Genomic DNA, 17,213 nt, shown 5'->3' with positions numbered 1-17,213 from the left:
CACCACCATAATGACCTGGGTAAGGGTATATATTTCTGTTTTCGAAGCCCTCCTTCTACTCGTTATTTCCCTCTCGTCCCTGTCCCTTCTGGTAGTCTCCAGCAGAAACAACAGCAAACCAATACGACCGAAATCCGTAGCAGGGTTTTCCAAAATGCATAGCTCAACACTCGTTTTCCTTTCGCTTCAGCGAAAACTATAGGAGAACATACCGAGATATCAAAACTCCCAATGACGTGTGTTTTCACACGTCTTTTGCCCCATTGAAAGACGTGAATTCCTGTTAGGACTTGAAAAACATCCGTATTTCCCATCGCTTTGCGAAATGATAAAACACAAGAAAATAACAAACAAGAAGCAGAGAAGGGCTACCGAGATAAAAGAGAAAAAAGGAAAAAAGAGGAAGATAGTAACACACATCTCAAGAAAGAGAAGAAAGGAAGAAAGAGAACACAAAAGAAAACGAGATGACGGCATCCACGACATCTCCACAGCCTCCTCACTCACACCCCCGGCGGTCTAATCAAATCCTGCTCCTCGCTCAAAATGCCCATGGCCCAATGCACCCTCGTACCCGGATTCGTCCAGATATACCTCCGATCGCTCAACTCCTGTTTCGCCGCCTCCTCCTCCTCCTGCGTCAAGCTCCTCCCCTCGCTCGCCGCACGCTCCTCCTTCCTGCCGCTGATGCGCTCGTCCGGATTCTTATCCGGATCCTCCCTCCGGTAGTCGTACCTCGGCCCACGCCCCGCGAGCCCGGCCCGCTCCCACACCTTCTGGCAGCCGTTGGCGACCAGTCCGGCGGACGCCCAGCCGGTGCGGGCTTCGATGTCCTTGACGTTGACGACGAGCCAGTCGCGCTGGTGGGGGTCGACGTACTGGATGCCGGCGAAGAAAAGGGGCATGATGCACTCGATGAGGGCGGCGCCGATGGAAGGGTTCAGCGGGGCGCCGTGCGGGCCGAGGCCGCTGAAGATGCCCGCGACGATGCGGCCAATGTCCGTGGCGAGGCGGGCCGTCTGCTGCGCCGCCACGCCCGCCGCCATCATCGCCGCGGGCGGCATCGACGGGTGCGACCGCGTGAGGATGATCTCGAGCATGTGGTACTGCGACCACAGCACCGCGATGTCGAAGCTGCGGTACTGCAGCGCGGGGCCGAACGGGCTGGGGATTGGCGTCGTGAACTCGTCGGCGAGGGGGGCGAAGGCCGGGCCCAGGTGCGAGGCGTAGTGCGAGAGGGCGTCGCGGATCGACTGCCATTCCGCCAGCGCCTGTTGCGTGGCGGCTTGGAGGCCGGCCTGGTCTTCGAGCTTGACGGATGGGTCGGGCGAGGGCGAGTTCTCGGGTTTGAAGGCGGAAGGCATGTAGCGCGCCGAAGAGCTGGGCGCCATTCCGTAGAACGGTATCTGTGGCGGCGGCGCGCCACCGCCTGGTGGTCCTTGTTGTGGAGGCATCCCCGGTCGTTGTGCCTGAGGGGACTGGCCTGGTGGAGGACCTGGCATGCCCAACCCGGGCCTCCATTGACCACCATTCATATGCACTGCCTGAATCTTCCTTTCCCGGTCTCTTGATGCGAATTCTGCGATGCGGCCGAGGAGGAGTAAGGAATGGTCGTGAGTTCCGTACAATGCGTCGGGTTTACCGAGAGGCGCGCGTGGCGGACAGTCGGACCATCTCGTATAGTCCAAACTGTGAAGAGTCAGCCAAAGCCATCGTCCATATGATCGGTTGACTTACAGAAGTCCATTGCCACTGATGGCGCTCTGGAACCCATCGTGCCTCACAAACCACCACCACAAATCCTGATAAGTCTCGTAATGCGTCAGATCCGGTTCCGGAGCCTTGCCACCGTCTTTGCCCTGGTCGTCAAAAACTTTCCCAAAGTCATCGTAGCGGATCTGATGTCCGGTCAGTACGCTGACGACCCTTTCATCTGGCAGGTTGCTCGGCTCCTTGTTCAGGTATCGCGGTTGTTGCATGGTCAGACCAGGGTTCTCGTAGGCAAAGTTCCGTTCGAACGCATCTTCTTCCGCCTTTTTCTTGCGCCACGCTTTTGTCATGCCCGCGTAATCGATCTCGACGAACAATTGCTTTGCACCCAGCAGGTGGCTAGTCCACTTTACATGATCGGCAGTCATCACCTCGTACAGACCAAGCATGAGACAGGCCGCCAGCGTCGTGACGTGGTGTCTTTTCTTGGGGTGTCCCACGGCATGATGTACACGTTTCAGAGCGTAGGCGTAGTGTTTGAAGGAGGGCGTGACCGAAGCGCGTTGCAACTTGGCGATATGCAGCGAGGACAATGCAAGCATAGAGTGCAGCAGCCCTTGATGGTTCAACGCCATCATTGGAAGCGTGTAAGTCCACAAGGACTGCTGACTCGGGTGGACTGGGCGTTCACTGAACATGGCAGAAGCATTTCGAACCCTTCTCTCGAAGATGGAAAGACTGGGTCCGGTGGCGTGGATGAAGTGTGCGAACACACGCGCGGTCTGTGGGTTTCGCAGCGGATTTGCGACCTGTTCCGCTCGGTAGTGATCCAAGATGCCCGAGTAGAGGAAGGTGTTGTAGTGCCTGACGTTCAATTCGTTCACGCTGTCTTGATGGATCTGCATCATCAGCTCGAAGTCGCGTTGTTGGCCATGGGCCAGGGCCTGCTCCTGTGCCGGCAACAGCTCCATCTCGTCATCCGAGTGCACGTCATAGTAATCGTCGTCTTCGTATTCTACCGCGGCTTCTTGGAGGGCTTCGGTTGGGCTAGTGTGGTGCGCGGAAAAGCCGGACGTTTGCAGTCCGCCCTGGAAGGGGACGGCCTGTTGGGTGGTGGGTGTGCGTTGTCCTGCCACCAACCGGCGCGTTAGCTTACTACAATCATGTCCTTGCATTGTTTTTGCAATCAATGGCTCTCACCATCCACGGAACAAACAGACCAATTAAAAACAGAGCTGCTGCGAGGGTATGAACGGCATACCTATACCTGTCTGGCCGGCATCGGGGGAAAACTGTGGGGACATGCCCGGATACGGACGTGAGACGCTCTCGGGTGACTGCAAGGCAAGGCGCTCTTCCTCGTTCGCTCGAGCGCTGGCTAACTTCTGCCATACCAAAACGTCCTGGTCTGCCGCATGCAAAACCTCTGTGGTCTGAGTTAGGGGAAGTGGCTGCCTATACGTATCAGCCGCCGTGGTCGCTGCAGGGTACTGGATGCCTTGGCTGTACTGGGTCTGATGCGGCGCGTGATTCTGCTGGCCATATTGTTGGGTTTGCGGTGGTGGAGAATATGCGGGTATTCCTTGTCCCATGTTCGCGGTGGTGTGATACGGCAAGTGTACGGACTGTCTGTGTGCTTGCGAGGGATATGAAGGCTGAGGCTGGATCTGCCGCGAGTATTCTGGTTGCATGGCACCCATGGAGTACGAGCGCTGTTGATATGAGGGGTCCATCGGCTGGCTGTAAGGGGGCGCCTGGGCGACATATGAGCCATCTTGGACCAGCCCACTGGTGAACGCACCGCCGCTGAAGGGGTCGACACCGGTGAACTGGCCATACTGCGGCAGCGGATACTGCTGCTGGCCAGGTTGCAGAGCGCCATACGGCATCCCTGACGACTGCGGACCAGGGAAGGGCTGCTGGAAAACGGGACGGTCGCCGGGGATGACGCCGCTGTGGTAGGGGAGCGTGCTCGCGGGGGTGCTGCCGGGCCAGTCGCCGATGGGCGGCTTGAAGATGACGCGCTGGTTGTAGCCTTCGCACTGGCGCTTTGACTTGACGCAGTTGTTGCAGATGGGCCGTTCTTCTCCACACTTGATGCGGCGTCTCCGACACGTCAAGCAGCCGGTCTTGGTTCTCTTGCGGGCTTTGGTGTTCGTCGAGTCGGCGGCTGCCTTGGCCTTGGTGTTGTCTTTGGTGGTTCCTGCGGCCGTGGCATCGGCGGTTTCGCTGCCACGGCGCTGCGAAGCAGGCGAAGCCTGACCTCCACCACCAGCGGACGACATTGGCGGGGGTGCGTGAGAAAGGCTTCGTGGTCAGGTCCGGGGGGCTCTGGTGGTGATCAGTCACCCTGGTCGAATCCGTCTTCGGCGAGAGCGGACCGAGACGAGATCCACAGTCGATCTGGGCAGAGGTCTGGGTAGGCGCGTGGGATTCTTGCTGCAAGAGCTGGCTGAGGATGTTGTTGCTTGGGGTCCAGAGCTGAGGGGCGTTGGGCTGGCGGGCAGCTGGCAGCTGGCGGAGCGGGCAGGAGTGGTGAAAAATGACGAGCGAGGTTCAATCGGACCGCAGGGTTCTCTGGCAGTTGGACTAGGGGCGTACGGACGCAAATGAAGGAGTGGGCCGGCGCCACAGTGTCAGTGGGGTAGCAGTGCAGGCTGGTCGGCAGGCAATTGGGCGGGCGGCGCGCGGAGGCTAGGGCGCGGGCAGCGGGAGGCTACTAGTAGATGGGCATGCAGCTGGAGTTTAAAATAGGCATTGGCTCGCGCAGGGCGAAGGCGTGGGCTTCGGCGGCTTGGAGGCGGAGGGTCGGGGCGGGTGAGTGGCACAGGCACAGGCGTGGGCAACGTCTTTGGAAAGCTTAAGGCTATTATAACGCAGCCTCGTGGTAGGGCTTGGTGACGGAGGTCGGTGCAGCGAGGGCGGCGATGCGGCGGCGGGGACGGAAAGTGGACTCGCACGTTGCCCGATGCGGCCGTGATAAGCAGAGCCATTATCTGCGACGAGGCGCTGGTGCGCGCTCTCACTCGGGAAGGACGCAGGCCATCGTGATGGACTGAGGTTGCGCGCTCCTCGGCGGATGGCGCCCCGTGCGTCCAGAGCCGCTGCGACCGACTCGCGCCGCGCTACGATGAATTGCAGACCTCTCTGCCCGCCCGCAGCCTGCAACGGCGCGTACGTCCAACGCGCGGGCGGAGATTCCCGCCCTGCCACGCCTGCCACGCCCCGCTGCCCACCGGCGTCTGGAGGCCTCGCCGGGGGCTCAGCTTGCGGCCGACAGCACGACTCACGCTGCCTTGGCGCCCCCGGCTCCGCGCCTGCTGCTTGGCGCGGTGCCTTGCGCCCGCCCAGGGAGCCCCTACGGATCCCTACGGACCCCGACGCCTGCCGGCCAGCGCCCACGAGCTGCTGCGCGCCGGGCAGGGTCTCTCCGCGTTCCCCGCGCCGCCTGCGCTGCTGCCCGCCGCCCTGATTCGCCGCGCTGGCTCAGCGATCACCTCTCGATCTACCCGGGGCCAGCCAACTTTACCGCAAAGCTTAGCTCTTAGCTCTGTTCCGAAGCTGCGGATCCCGCGTCCCTGCCCACACGCCCTCCAGCTGCCGGGGGCGGGCGGGCGCGTGCCCGCGGCTGGCTGAGCGACGCCTGTCCTGCTGCGACCTTTCACGCCACGAGAGCAGCGACGGCTCTCGGCTGCCTTCCCGGCCCAGCGCTCGGGGGCGGGCACCCTTGGGACCGCCCACGCCGGGGGCAGCGCGCGCGCCGTTGGCAATATTGTTGCCAGACGCCTGGCGCAATTTGCCCCATTTGATGAGTTCATGCATCGTACGTGCGTAGCCCTCCACGCCCTGTACCACCCACGCACGCCCGGCCGGAGCATTGCGCAGCCAGGAAGCAGCTGGCTCGTACGGACGCCGCCGCCCCTGCGAGATGGAGGTCCCCCGCTCCGATCTCGAGCTGCGTCATGTTTGCGCCGTTGGTGCAACCCGCGGCTTTTGCTTTGCCGCTGCCGCTGCTGTCGCCGACCAGCCCACCACCAATCCCCGCCCCGTGACCGGTCAATTGATTGATTGATTGATTGCTTGCTTGCTTGCTGCTCTCGCTTGAGCTCTGGTCTGGTCTGTGACGACCTGCGACGAGCGCAATATCGCGCTGCGCCGCGCCGCGCCCTCGCAAACAATTCCGCGTGCTTACCAAGGCGTACATACGCGCCGCAATTCCCGGATCTTCCCTACGTGGTATACAGAAAATACGAAACTGGGCAGGTCGGGGTCCCAAAGGTGTGCAAATCCCCTTGGTTTTGCCGCGCCAAAAGCCTAGCAACGGGCCGACAACGTTTCGGCCTATAGAACCTAGCGTGCGAGAGCCAATATATATGGGTTAATCTTTTTGCCTCGCAACCTTCCACTCATCAAATGCGGAGAAGCTTGCGCAGAGCACCCAGAAAAAAAAAAAAAAAGGATAGGCAGGGCACAGTCCCCGCGTCCGGACGGGTTCCTCCGTCCGTCATGGCGGATGTGCTTCCCATGCTGACTGAGCGGGCGCGACTGGTTAAAAATAATCCAGGGCAAAGACAAGGCGCTGGGCGGCCTGACGAAAAATGCCCTGTTGGACCTTGTTTATGCCGCGGGCGGGAGCTGATCTCATCCCGTCGGCTGGGTTTGAGCTTGTGGGTTTGGCCCGAGTTATGGAAGAAGGGACTCGAGTCGCGGCTCCGAGGACGAGGGCGCGGACGACTCAGGCAGCGCGGCTTGGCGCGTGGCCCTAACGGTAGAGGGGCACGCCAGGGCAGACCTCAACCCTGGCCATGGCTGCGCACGCGGCGCACCGCTCGCGGCCGATGATGAGCAGCAGCAAAACAAACAGCCGGTCCTCCACTCTGGGCCCCTCCCTCTCTCCACTTGCGGGCGACGATCGCCATTGGACCCAAACCGCGGCGAGCGCGAGCGCATTAAAGTCTCTCCATCAATCAAGGAGCAGCCCGCCGCGCTGAGTCGCGGCGGCAACGAGCGAGTCGGTGTCTGATGAAAAACGGACCGCAGCGCTGCGGCCATGCGCGCGGGCGGGTTGCAGGGACCCAGGGACGTCCACGCGGACGGGGCGGGCGTGGTTTCACGGCTTCGCGTGGGCGGCAGGGCAGCTTGCTGACTGCCTGACTGCCTGGCGGCCTCTGCAGCCCGCCTTGGGGCCTGACAGTGACGACGAAAGCCGATGCTGATTGATGAGAGCAGGAGGAGCCACAGAGCGAGAGCTGTGATCAGCCGCTGCCGAAAATAAACCCACCGCTCCCTGCAACCGCACTGCACACTGCTGCCACCAGCACCGCTGCGCCGGGACGCCCGCATCCGTTGCTCGTCGTGCCTTCCATGGAGCGGCTGCCGTCATTGTCACATGCCCGCGGTAGCGCGTGTGTAACGTCGCTTGGCCAGGTGCCAGCTCCCCGCCCACCGGCTGCAGATTCTCTCGAATCCTTCCGTGCCTCTAGTCAGAAAAATCAATAGGGCCCCAAGTGGGACGACGCCAATGGTGAGCTCACCACAGACCAGGCCCACGGAGCATCGCGCCGTCGCAATTGTGTTGCGCCGCGCGGCGGCCGTTAGGGTTGGCCGCACACACTGCACCGCGCCGCAGCCCGGCGGCATGAACTAGCAGCAGCATGCAATATGGGACATGCCCGCATACGGCTGCCCACCTGCCCGCCCACATGGCTGGCTTATTAGCTGATGACGAGGAGCACACCACGGCTCGGGGCACCCCGTCGTGCTTTACCGCGCGTGGCTCAACATGTCGTACGACATCAAACGGCCTCTCTTTATTTCTCCTCTCGGTTTTTCCTTGGTGCTTATGGGCAGCTCATCCTGAACCGGCACAGGATGGTGGGGGTGGCGGCGCGATTGGCTGGCACGGCCGGCATCCGCCCGCCTCGTTGTCCACCGTCTCTCTCTATTGCGTACGCATTTTCATGCGTTTGCCCTGCCACAGCACGGAACGAGGAGGTGCAAGCACGGTGCGCGCCTTCCGATAGGCTCACCACTCGCCGGGTGGGCTGAGTCAAGACCGCAGAGCATAACCGACGCTGGTAACCCTTCTGACGCCTCCGTCGTCGAAACCCCTCCATCCAAATATATGCACACCGATCTTTGCCGCGGCCCGCCTGCGTCTGAGAGATCATTGCCACTCGCAGAATGGCACGCAGATTCAGGATCAGATCGCAAAGTTTGCGCTGTGACCAGCGATACATTAGCGCGTGACGAAGGCCAGAGGGCGCTGGGCATGGCGCAGACTCCTGGGGGGTTTGTCGCAGGCGCAGCGTGGATTTTCCAGTCGCCCGGGTCGCGCCCATGTCCAGCAGCTTCGACGATGACGACAGACGTCGGTGGACAACGGTCTTCCTCGGATGCTGGGAAGAAAAGAAAAAGCACCAATGCAGACTGCGTGTTGCTTTCGGTGCTCCTGCAGGCGTATTCGTATGTCCCTGCATTAGCCGTCTGCCACGGCTAAGCAAATAAACTCAGCTCCGTCGTTGGAGGAAAAGTGAGTGATCCAACGGACACACTGACCGCCTGTACCAAACATGGCGGCGCGTAGGTGGTTTCCTCCCTCCCCCTGCCCTCGCATTCCTCGCATCCGTCGCATCTCCCGGATCGGTCGGCGCAGCCAAGCCAACAAGGCTCGGTCAAATCGGGTAAGTGAATTGCCAACGGCCGTGTTTCGCCGGCGCAGCGAGCTAGAGATGGGCTATTCGGAAGAACCGCGCGGATGACGTATTCGTGTCGATTAGTCCTGCTGCTAGGGTGTTTCATTGATTCTTGCCTAATGCGTCAGCTGCTGTATAACAAAGTGGTGACGCTGTGGCCTCAACGGCCGCAATGAGCTGGGGAACCCCGGTGTGGCGGTCGGCATGGCTTTCCCAGAGCCTCAAAGTAAAAAAAGAAATAGGAGGTCATGCATGATAGACACGCAATGCTCCGGCGGCGCATGGACGGGACGAAACTCGACCGGCCACCGTTGCTATCCGTATCCAACGGACTTCGCGCAAGCCCGAGCACCACTGACGTGCGCTTTTAACGACCGGCACTATTGAACGATGCGGCATCGGATTCAATGCGGGTTTAGACAGGTGTACGCAACGGAGTTCAAAGAGGTTGCGTTGGCCGTGGTGGACGGAAAATGCCAGGTTGATCTTTTATGGAGGTCCGAGCAGATAGCAACGCTCCGGTGGAAGTTGCCGGCGGCCGACGGTGGAGATGCACGTCAGGGATGCATGTACTCGGAACACTTGTGCTGTTCATTCAGCGACCTCGTGAGGGTCCATGAGCAAAATGCCTGCAAGGGCGTCAGCGAACGTATGTAAACACCCAGGAAACACGCGTTGATTGCGCAACTGCAGCTGCAGAGCAAATGGTGTCCTTGGTCGCGGCTATTGCGCAGCGCCTACCTGAATCAGCCAGCCAATGACGGGCAGTGCATTGCAGATGCTGGATATCTTCCCGCAGCGTCAATCGCAACCACCGTCGACGTTGAGCCGTTTGCATTGCAACCCAAACATAGAACAGCCCTATGAGGAAGGGCTCCTTTTGAGCGCGACTCAGGAAGCTTCATGCAAATTGTCACTTCTTCAAACGCTGAGGAGTGGACGATCTTGGGGTTGAAACATGATTCGGAGATTCCGGCTCCACGGGGTAAGAACGATGCGGTGGGGGCCAAATCCTGGAAAGTCAGCAAGCCCACACACAAGCACACGTGCGCCACTCGTAGTCGCATGTGGCGCATGGGATTCAGAATGAAAGGAAGAGCGTTGATTCCATCGCCTGCGTTGCTGACCGAAAAAGACGGGGGATGAGGAGAGGACCCGTTGTCAGCCTGGTTCTGAGTGAGGGTGAGCAATTATGATTCATAGCTTGGCACTCTAACCGCAAAAGGAAGTAGTGAAAATCGTGGCTGGCAGGGATGTGGCCGTGGTGAGCCATGATGAACGAGAGTCGTGGACCATGAGTTCAGACAACACCATAATGATTGTTCAGATGTGAGAAGAGGTGAGTAGGATGGACAGCGTTAAATGGCGGTTCTTGCAGTATGTAGATAGACAATTGAATCATCGAATCCTTCAAGCAATCAATGATGTGAGGCAAGTCAACAAACTTTTTTTTCCAGTGTCAAACAGAACATCAGGAGCAGCAATGAAGATAGCATTTGCCGATCTAAAGAAAAAAAAATGAACAATTTCCTGTTGAACGATACCGACATCGTCTGAGCATCGCACAACCCTTCCCCCCAAACTCCAAACCAACTTGGCCGAAGCACACGCTAACAACGTAGCCTCAAGGCCCCTTAAAAGCAGATCGAGGTAAAAGAAAAGGCGAAGAAAGTCCAAGACGCTACTTCCTATCCAACATCAGCTTCCGCAAAAGCTCCAACTCTGCATCCCTCCGCGCCAACTGCAGCTTCAGCTCATCCCTCTCCTTGGACACCTCCTTGACCTCGTCCTCCAGCTCCGTGATTCGGTCGACCTTCTTCTGCCGGTACTTCGCCGCCGCAAGATTGTTGCGGCGCCGTTTGTCGGCAAGCGATTCGTCGGCGGGCTCGTCGCCGGAAGCGGGGCGCTTGCGCTTGCCGCCAGCCGAGGAAGAGACGCCTGAGGGCGATGAGGAGGCACGCGCCGGTGCATCATTGGAGAATGTCGACTCGGCGGCAGAGTAAGGGGATGGGCGGGAAGAAGGAGCTTTGCTGGAGGGCTGGGTAGATGTAGCGAAAGAGTTGAATGAGTCTGCTACTTGTTAGTTGGGCGGTAGCTGCGAGGAAGTCGAGGTACACCAACCTGACGTGGGATTCAGAGTAGCGGCGAGAAACGATTCGTTGTACATGTTAGGTTGCGAGAAGAGGTTGTCGGGAGACTCGTCCGAGTAGATTGATCCGTTGTTTGCGCCATCAAGCGCGAACAGAAGCGGGTCGTCTTGTAGGCCGGCGAAAATGTCGAGCGATGCCGCGTCAAAGTCACTGTTGAAGAACGAGCCGGGAACGGACGAGGGAGGAAGCGGTTGATATGGCTCCGGGAAGGGAGCGAGAAGATCCGGTGAAGAGTTGCCGTGTGTGAAAGCGAAGTCCAGAGAAGTGCCGGTGAAATCCGATGCAAGACAGTTGTGGTTCCCAAGGTGCAAGAAACCACTGGTGTTAGGTTGGATGGACTGTTGCGACGAACTGGCTCGGCACGTAGTAGAAGACGGAGAGGCTGAAGCAGGCCGACATGGTGTGCAGTTGTTGTTGTTGTTGGAAGAAAACACGAAGAAAGGGCCTCCCACAATCGAGGCCCGAGGGGAAAGGTTGAGGCGGAATAGAGAAGCCGCTGAGGTTGGAGCGCAGCCTGAGGTTGAGATGAAGAGGGGTATTTATGGGCAGCGAGAGGTGGCAGTGCGGAGAACGCTTTCTGCTAGTGGCTAGCGGGCGGTGTCACAGCGCCGACGGTCGCGGTCTCCGCTTAGGGCGTGCGGGTTGCCTTGGCGCGGGCTGGAGCCAGAGTGCAGAGCTCGCCAGCCTACCAGACAGCCTGTACCAGTGGATGTGGGGTTGGCATCCAGCGTGGCGTACCTCTCGTGCCTCAGCTTCGACTGGTACAGCGTGAGGCGGAGTCGATCCTGCGGTGAGTCATTGTCGAGGTCTAGTCTCACGCTCCAAATTCGGGCATGAGGGCTACGGCTCGGACCACACCGACATGATGCTGACGCCCAGTCGTCGTCCAAGTCCAGCCCTTTCGTCAGGTCTCAGCCCGTGGAACTCGGCTCTTCAAGAAGAAGCATCGTAATCTTCTGTGTAGCTTCTCCGGCGTCGCCAACGCGGCCAGCCAGCCATGCCTCGCTCCCCTCTTCCCTTGTCCATCCCTTAATCGGTATAAGCCTACTACCCGCACCATATGCCATAGAACTCCCTACTTGCAATGCATCGAAATTTTTGTCCCTCCGTCTTGTTTCTTTCCAGAAGATCGAGTCGTATTCCCTCCCCCCTCACCCCCATCACTAGTCCTGACTTTATCAACACCTAAAGCTTGAAATGTAAAAGCAGCAGAAAGAATAAAGACCATCCGCCATCCCATCGATCGCATTGCGGTTGTTGACCACAATCCGCCGCGTCGCCGACGAAACAGGAATATGCTAAACTTTACAAGCCCCCCTCTAAACCCTGTCCGACCCTTCTTGCTATCGTAATCGTCTTGAAGTGGCAGTTCCGCTCAACCGGTGAAGCGGAACCGGGTCGCCTCGAGGCGACCCAAGCCTTCGCGAGGTGCGACGTTACGGCGACGGTACGAGTTCGTGAAGTCTTGCAGCAGCATGCGGATTTTGCGGACTTCGTTCGACTGGATGCGCCTGGTTCTCCCATCAGAAGCACTGTACGTAAATTTCTCAGGAATAAGGGAATAATACTGGTTGATGTTGTTCATCAGCCGCTCCGCCTCTTGCGGGCTGATGGACCCAGGCGGCAGCATGCTGACGGTCGTCTTAACCCACCCCGCCACCTCCACAGGCATCAGGTTGAACATCTCAAGCAGAACGCCAGATGCGTCTGGGAAGCAGTCCCGGGGGAATGTGTACATCATGCCAGTCATGATACGCTGGGTTAGCTGCTCGCCCTGGCCGCTGACCAGGTGCTTGACTGCCGTCTGGATCTCCGGAGGGTTGATACGAGGCTCGTCCCCCCAGTCCGATGAAGGCGGGTTGTCGGTGCCATAGGCGAGGAAGTCGCGCAGGAAATGCAACGAGGCGATTAGAGGTTCCTCTTTGAGGAGAGTGAGAGCCGTGGTAGCTGCAGAGAGGATCGAGGGCATGAGCTGAGACGTGACGGACTGCTCAGGGAAAAAGAGGAGGACATCCACGGACAGTCGGAAGAAGTCTTCGATGACTACACCACAGTTAGATGATCCCCAAACCTCCGAGACGTTATACTTACCATCAGGCAACTGTTCTGGGGGAAGGTCGCTAAGCGCCCTCAGAAAAGTCGTCGCCTGTTGAGAGTAAAATTGGAAGACGGCCGCGAATGTATTCGAGTCAATACCCTCAACTCCAGGAGCAAATTCCCTCACAATGGAGTCGGTGGCCCACAGGAAGCAGCCCTGCCTTGACGATGTAAATCCTGAAGCCAGCTTGTCTGCCAATTGAGGAAGCAGGGGCGCCATGTGAGTGCGATAGGAGAGAACCATATAGCGCCAGCAACGGCACACGCGCTCAAGGATCGGCGAAAATGTCGTGAAGTTATCGGAAAGAGTGGCGAAGACCGGGAAAATCTCCTGACAGTATCTGACGCAAGGGTGAGGTTGAGTAGGAGGGACCTCAGGCTGGACCCATTGTATGAAGATGGTAATGATTTGCAGCTTGTCTGTTGTCTTGTTCAGTATTTGATTCAAGTGAGCGCATGGAAAGTAACCTACCAGCAAGAGCGAGCTTGGCCTTGTCATCCGTGGCACTCTGCGCCATCTCCATAATGGTCTTGAGAACAGGGTCGCAGTACAGTTTGAGGTAGTCGTAGATAACCTCAGGCGGCTGTTCAGCGAGAACAGACGCAACACCATCTGTCAATTCGTCCTGGCTGCTCGCAGGAAGTCTGTCGAGCACGCTGGTGTAGAACTGTTGAAGCTGAGGGATATAATCCTTCAGTAGAGGCGCGCAGTCGTTGCAGAAGAACTTGAACGACAGAGCTGCAGCGCGAACAACTTCTTTCGATGGGTGGTTGAATGCCGTCATGATGTAGTCCAATTGAGGCTGGAGAGTTTCCGGGTGCTGAGCGGTCCACAGAGTGTATCGCCCAAGGGCCATGACCGCCTGGAAACGTACCTTCTCCTGGTCCGGGATCTGAACGAGCAGCGGCATCAAGCGTGGGAGCATGATGTTTTCATCCTGAGGAACCATACGTCCCATAGCCCTCATAGCGAACAGTGGTGCCTCCAGCTTTTGCCATTCCGGAACGTGACCAGCCGATGCCTGAGGACCAAACTTGTTGACCCAATCCTCGATGAGTCCATAGCACTTTTGCAAGCATTCCGTCACCCCGATGACCTCGCAACAGTCCTTGAGCACATCGCCCATCTGGTGCCTAAATTCCCGGAACTTCTCCTCTTGCTCACGGTCACCTTCGAACAGATCCTTCTCGTCGCCAGATTCCGGCTTGGGGTATTCCAGGTGGCCGACCATGATATCGACGAGCTTCGAGAAAACAGCCACGAACTCGAGTCTCGCTTGCATATACTTGTCCAAGGTCAGGTATTGCTTGAGCTCGTACCAAAAGTTGAAGGTGTGAGAGATGGCGTCCCGTTCCGTGTCCCGCGCAGCGGCCTCTAGCACGGACTCCACCAGGCCTTGGAATTGCTGAGGCAGCCTTGCGATCAGCACAACCCACGCCTCGCCCGCCTCTGCGAAAACGCGGGCAATTCCCTTGAACACCTCGGTATCCTCCTCTTCAGCAGCTTGCTCAATCTTGGGCCTCAAGGCCATAAGCTTAGGGTAGAGGGTCGAGATGACATTCATGCACTCATCAACGTCTCTGGTTTCCCGGATGACTGCGCAGATGCACTCCACAGCAGACTCGAATGGCTCGTCCTCGGAGAGTCCGTTTAGAACCGTATCCAACAGGGGGGAGTTGACGATATCGTTGATTGCGACCTCACGTGCCCACGATTGAATACAGTCCATAAGCTGAGGGTTCTTCGAAGCCGCGTCTGTGCAAGTCAGTACAGGATTTTCAACAGAACATGGGTCAAGGAATTTACCGGACGAGCGGGCATACTGGGTCAGCAGGCTGAGGACTTCCTGCGCGTTATCCTCCAGCAGCTCCTTTGTCCTTTCCTGCAGCTCATCTTCCTATTTTCATCAGGTATTAGACTTTGACTGCGCTGCGAAACATGGCCGTCGGGGAGCTCGCAAAGTGGTGGTTCGGCCGAACGTACAGTGAGATTGATCTTTCGTCCTTCGGTAACTTCTTCCGGCAGGACACGCAGGAAGTCCAGGACGCAGGGGATGCTCTGGGGATCGTTGCCGAGCGTCGAAACTACCAGCGGCAGAACATCCTTCCATTCCATCATTTGTATCGCCAGGTTCGCCAGGCACACGCACAGCTGCATCCTGATGGGCTTGGGGCCGGCGCGGAAGGCAGCAAGCACGCTCAGAAGAGTGTCGCGTAGCGGCGAGAGCGACTCGCGCGGTAGCTGGTGGAGGTCATAGACAATCTGGGCGCATTAGCACGCGCGCGCTCCTGACATGGGGCCTCGGCATTCATCCTACCTTTCCTTTGAGTGTCGTCGCGGCGAACAGCTTGGCCTCCACGGCGGCATCGGGGGACTGCAGTATAGCAAAATTGGTGGTCCATGCCTCCTCCTGGTGACGGGTGGTGTCAGCGCGGCCGTGAGGCGTGTGGTTGAGCGGCGTTGTCTACTGACCGACTTCTGGAACTGCTCGAGATACTCGTGGGCCTGGGCTTTCTGAGTGCGGTCGACGTTGCTCTGCATGGTAGCCAGCGCTGCAAGGACAGGCGCAAAGGCCTGTTGGGCCGCCGCACCGTTGGCAGCCATGGTCGCGGCCTTGGATGGTCGGCGCAGAGGGGTGGTGACGGAGGTTTGGACAAGCAGGTGGGGCGGACTGAGGGGTGCCGCTACGTAAGGCGCATAGGATCGCAGGACGCGTCGGAGCCGGGCAGCCTCTTGGAAGCACGCAGGTGGCCGTGGAGGAAGAAAAGGTGTGTTGGTATGTTTGTCAAGCGCAGGCAAGGTGCATAGTGGAAAAATAATCCAATGTTGTCGTACGTACTTGCTAGGTGACTGGGGCCCGCCTTCCGCCGCCCGAGGCTTGGCGCAGAGCGCGCTGCGAACGAACAACTTTGGCGACGGCGAGCTCCAGCGCAGCTGCAACCACCGTACATCCCACCTCCACGCTCTGCACCCGCCCACCCTGCGCCACTCGACCGCGACTGCCACTACACGCCAAGAAACTCACCAGCTCCTCGCTTCAATACCCTCACAATGGCCGGCCGCGGTGGTGGAAACCGAAACAAGGTCCTGTTGCCTCCGATCAACTTCATCTTCAAGCTCTTACAGACGCGCGCTACGGTTCAGATCTGGCTCTTCGAGCAGATCGGCATGCGCATTGAGGGCAAGATCCGCGTAAGCAGTTCTAAGTCCTGTCGACCACGCGACACGATCTACTAACTTAGTGTAGGGCTTCGATGAGTTCATGAACCTCGTGATCGACGACGCCGTTGAGGTCAAGCTTGCCACGAAGGAGACCTCGGAAGCGCGTCGCACCCTCGGTACGTCTTGCTACGATGGGCTGCGCGAATGGGATCAAGCGGCAGCCTACTGACAGAGCTACAGGCCAGATCCTCCTCAAGGGTGACAACGTTTCTCTCATCCAGAGTGTCGATGCGTGAATGGGCGACTAGAAAGAATGCACGGGATATCACAAAAGAACGGCATGGGGAAGGCGTCAGGTGCGGCGTAACGGGAAAAGGAAGGAATGGCTTGGAGAGCGACAGCTTTATCTCTCCCTCCGAGGACTATGGCATGGACGCGTTAGGCTGGGCCTTGGTGGAACGAAGGACCTCCCCATCACCGACCACAAGGGCGTCAAGCCTCCAGTCGGTCGCGTCCATAGGTATGGACTGAGCCGGCAGCAGTAGCTGCTCCTTTAATGCGAGTCCAACTAATTGCTCTGAGTTAGCCATTGCATCTTCGCTGGTGAGATGACGGACTGCGGTCATACCGAGAAAAGGCATACGGACGCCTGAAGCTTTCCCGCAATGTTGTTGGCATCTGTCAAAGAAGAAGTCGTAGAAACCTTTGCCGTGTCCCAGCCTGCCAAAGTCGGCGTCAAAAAGCATGCCAGGCACGACAATCAGGTCCAGCCCGGGCTCTGCACCATTGGCTGGACGAGTATCGCCTTCAGAGAGCCCCTGGCCTCCAAAGCTGTTCTGACGGTCCGTGATTGACTCTGCGCTTGGTGTTGGGATGCCCCATCTATCCGGCTGGAAGCTCTCGAAGTCTCGGAACGAGTGAAGCTCCACCATGTCCATGATGGACTTGGGCCTCAGTTCCGGGTGAGCAGAACGCTGGTAAGTGTACGGAACGAAGACTTTCTTGCCGCTGGCAAGAGCATCCTTGACTATGCCTGCCGTCGAAATCTCTCCAACGGGCATAGATAAGTAGACGCTGATGCGCCTGGCCGCCTGGTACTCGGGCAAAGACAAAAGCGCACCGACGGCACGAGAAGCTGCGGGGGGGCCGTCAGCACAGTGGCAGCAGGCGAAAGCTCAACGAAAGTGGCTGACTCTGTTGTGCAACGGCATCCTGCGGCAAGGCGGCCAAGACTTGCTTGATCTGTGTACGCAGCTCCTTCTTGGCCGCTTGAACAGACGCCATGTCGGTGAAACGTGCGGGGTGGACGGATAACGATGGTCCCTGCGAGCGCGGATGCCGACCGCTAAGATTCGGCTGGTTGAAGAGTCTGCAGCGGCGGGGCCAATGACAAGAAAG

The 17,213-nt window shown here is 58.6% G+C and overlaps 7 protein-coding genes across 7 annotated transcripts; 1 reads left to right on the top strand and 6 right to left on the bottom strand.

Annotated features, from left to right (window-relative positions):
* Window positions 1-503: 503 nt before the first annotated feature.
* Window positions 504-1,391, bottom strand: SLS55_007877 (uncharacterized protein; the record flags this gene model as incomplete). Its single annotated transcript, XM_066779292.1, has 1 exon — window positions 504-1,391. The coding sequence occupies one exon, from the start codon at window positions 1,389-1,391 to the stop codon at window positions 504-506; it is 888 nt and encodes a 295-aa protein (XP_066630096.1).
* Window positions 1,392-1,733: 342 nt separating this feature from the next.
* On the bottom strand, window positions 1,734-2,875 carry SLS55_007876 (uncharacterized protein; the record flags this gene model as incomplete). The annotated part of the gene is made up of 2 exons (XM_066779291.1): window positions 1,734-2,813; window positions 2,867-2,875. 2 exons carry the CDS (start codon window positions 2,873-2,875, stop codon window positions 1,734-1,736), a joined length of 1,089 nt encoding a protein of 362 aa, XP_066630095.1.
* A 58-nt stretch (window positions 2,876-2,933) lies between these two features.
* Window positions 2,934-3,995, bottom strand: SLS55_007875 (uncharacterized protein; the record flags this gene model as incomplete). The annotated part of the gene is made up of 2 exons (XM_066779290.1): window positions 2,934-3,939; window positions 3,991-3,995. The coding sequence occupies 2 exons, from the start codon at window positions 3,993-3,995 to the stop codon at window positions 2,934-2,936; spliced, it is 1,011 nt and encodes a 336-aa protein (XP_066630094.1).
* A 6,091-nt stretch (window positions 3,996-10,086) lies between these two features.
* SLS55_007874 (uncharacterized protein) lies at window positions 10,087-10,954 on the bottom strand (the record flags this gene model as incomplete). The annotated part of the gene is made up of 3 exons (XM_066779289.1): window positions 10,087-10,343; window positions 10,527-10,873; window positions 10,908-10,954. The coding sequence occupies 3 exons, from the start codon at window positions 10,952-10,954 to the stop codon at window positions 10,087-10,089; spliced, it is 651 nt and encodes a 216-aa protein (XP_066630093.1).
* A 976-nt stretch (window positions 10,955-11,930) lies between these two features.
* Window positions 11,931-15,257, bottom strand: MTR10 (Nuclear import receptor; the record flags this gene model as incomplete). Its single annotated transcript, XM_066779288.1, has 7 exons — window positions 11,931-12,598; window positions 12,647-13,072; window positions 13,125-14,408; window positions 14,460-14,550; window positions 14,637-14,915; window positions 14,971-15,063; window positions 15,126-15,257. 7 exons carry the CDS (start codon window positions 15,255-15,257, stop codon window positions 11,931-11,933), a joined length of 2,973 nt encoding a protein of 990 aa, XP_066630092.1.
* A 447-nt stretch (window positions 15,258-15,704) lies between these two features.
* On the top strand, window positions 15,705-16,111 carry SLS55_007872 (uncharacterized protein; the record flags this gene model as incomplete). Its single annotated transcript, XM_066779287.1, has 3 exons — window positions 15,705-15,845; window positions 15,901-15,991; window positions 16,056-16,111. 3 exons carry the CDS (start codon window positions 15,705-15,707, stop codon window positions 16,109-16,111), a joined length of 288 nt encoding a protein of 95 aa, XP_066630091.1.
* Window positions 16,112-16,237: 126 nt separating this feature from the next.
* On the bottom strand, window positions 16,238-17,099 carry SLS55_007871 (uncharacterized protein; the record flags this gene model as incomplete). Its single annotated transcript, XM_066779286.1, has 2 exons — window positions 16,238-16,950; window positions 17,009-17,099. 2 exons carry the CDS (start codon window positions 17,097-17,099, stop codon window positions 16,238-16,240), a joined length of 804 nt encoding a protein of 267 aa, XP_066630090.1.
* Window positions 17,100-17,213: the final 114 nt, after the last annotated feature.

Source organism: Diplodia seriata (genome assembly GCF_021436955.1).
Source record: "Diplodia seriata strain FDS-637 chromosome Unknown scaffold_8, whole genome shotgun sequence".
Taxonomy (NCBI): domain Eukaryota; kingdom Fungi; phylum Ascomycota; class Dothideomycetes; order Botryosphaeriales; family Botryosphaeriaceae; genus Diplodia; species Diplodia seriata.
This window is presented reverse-complemented; position numbering and strand designations above follow the sequence as displayed.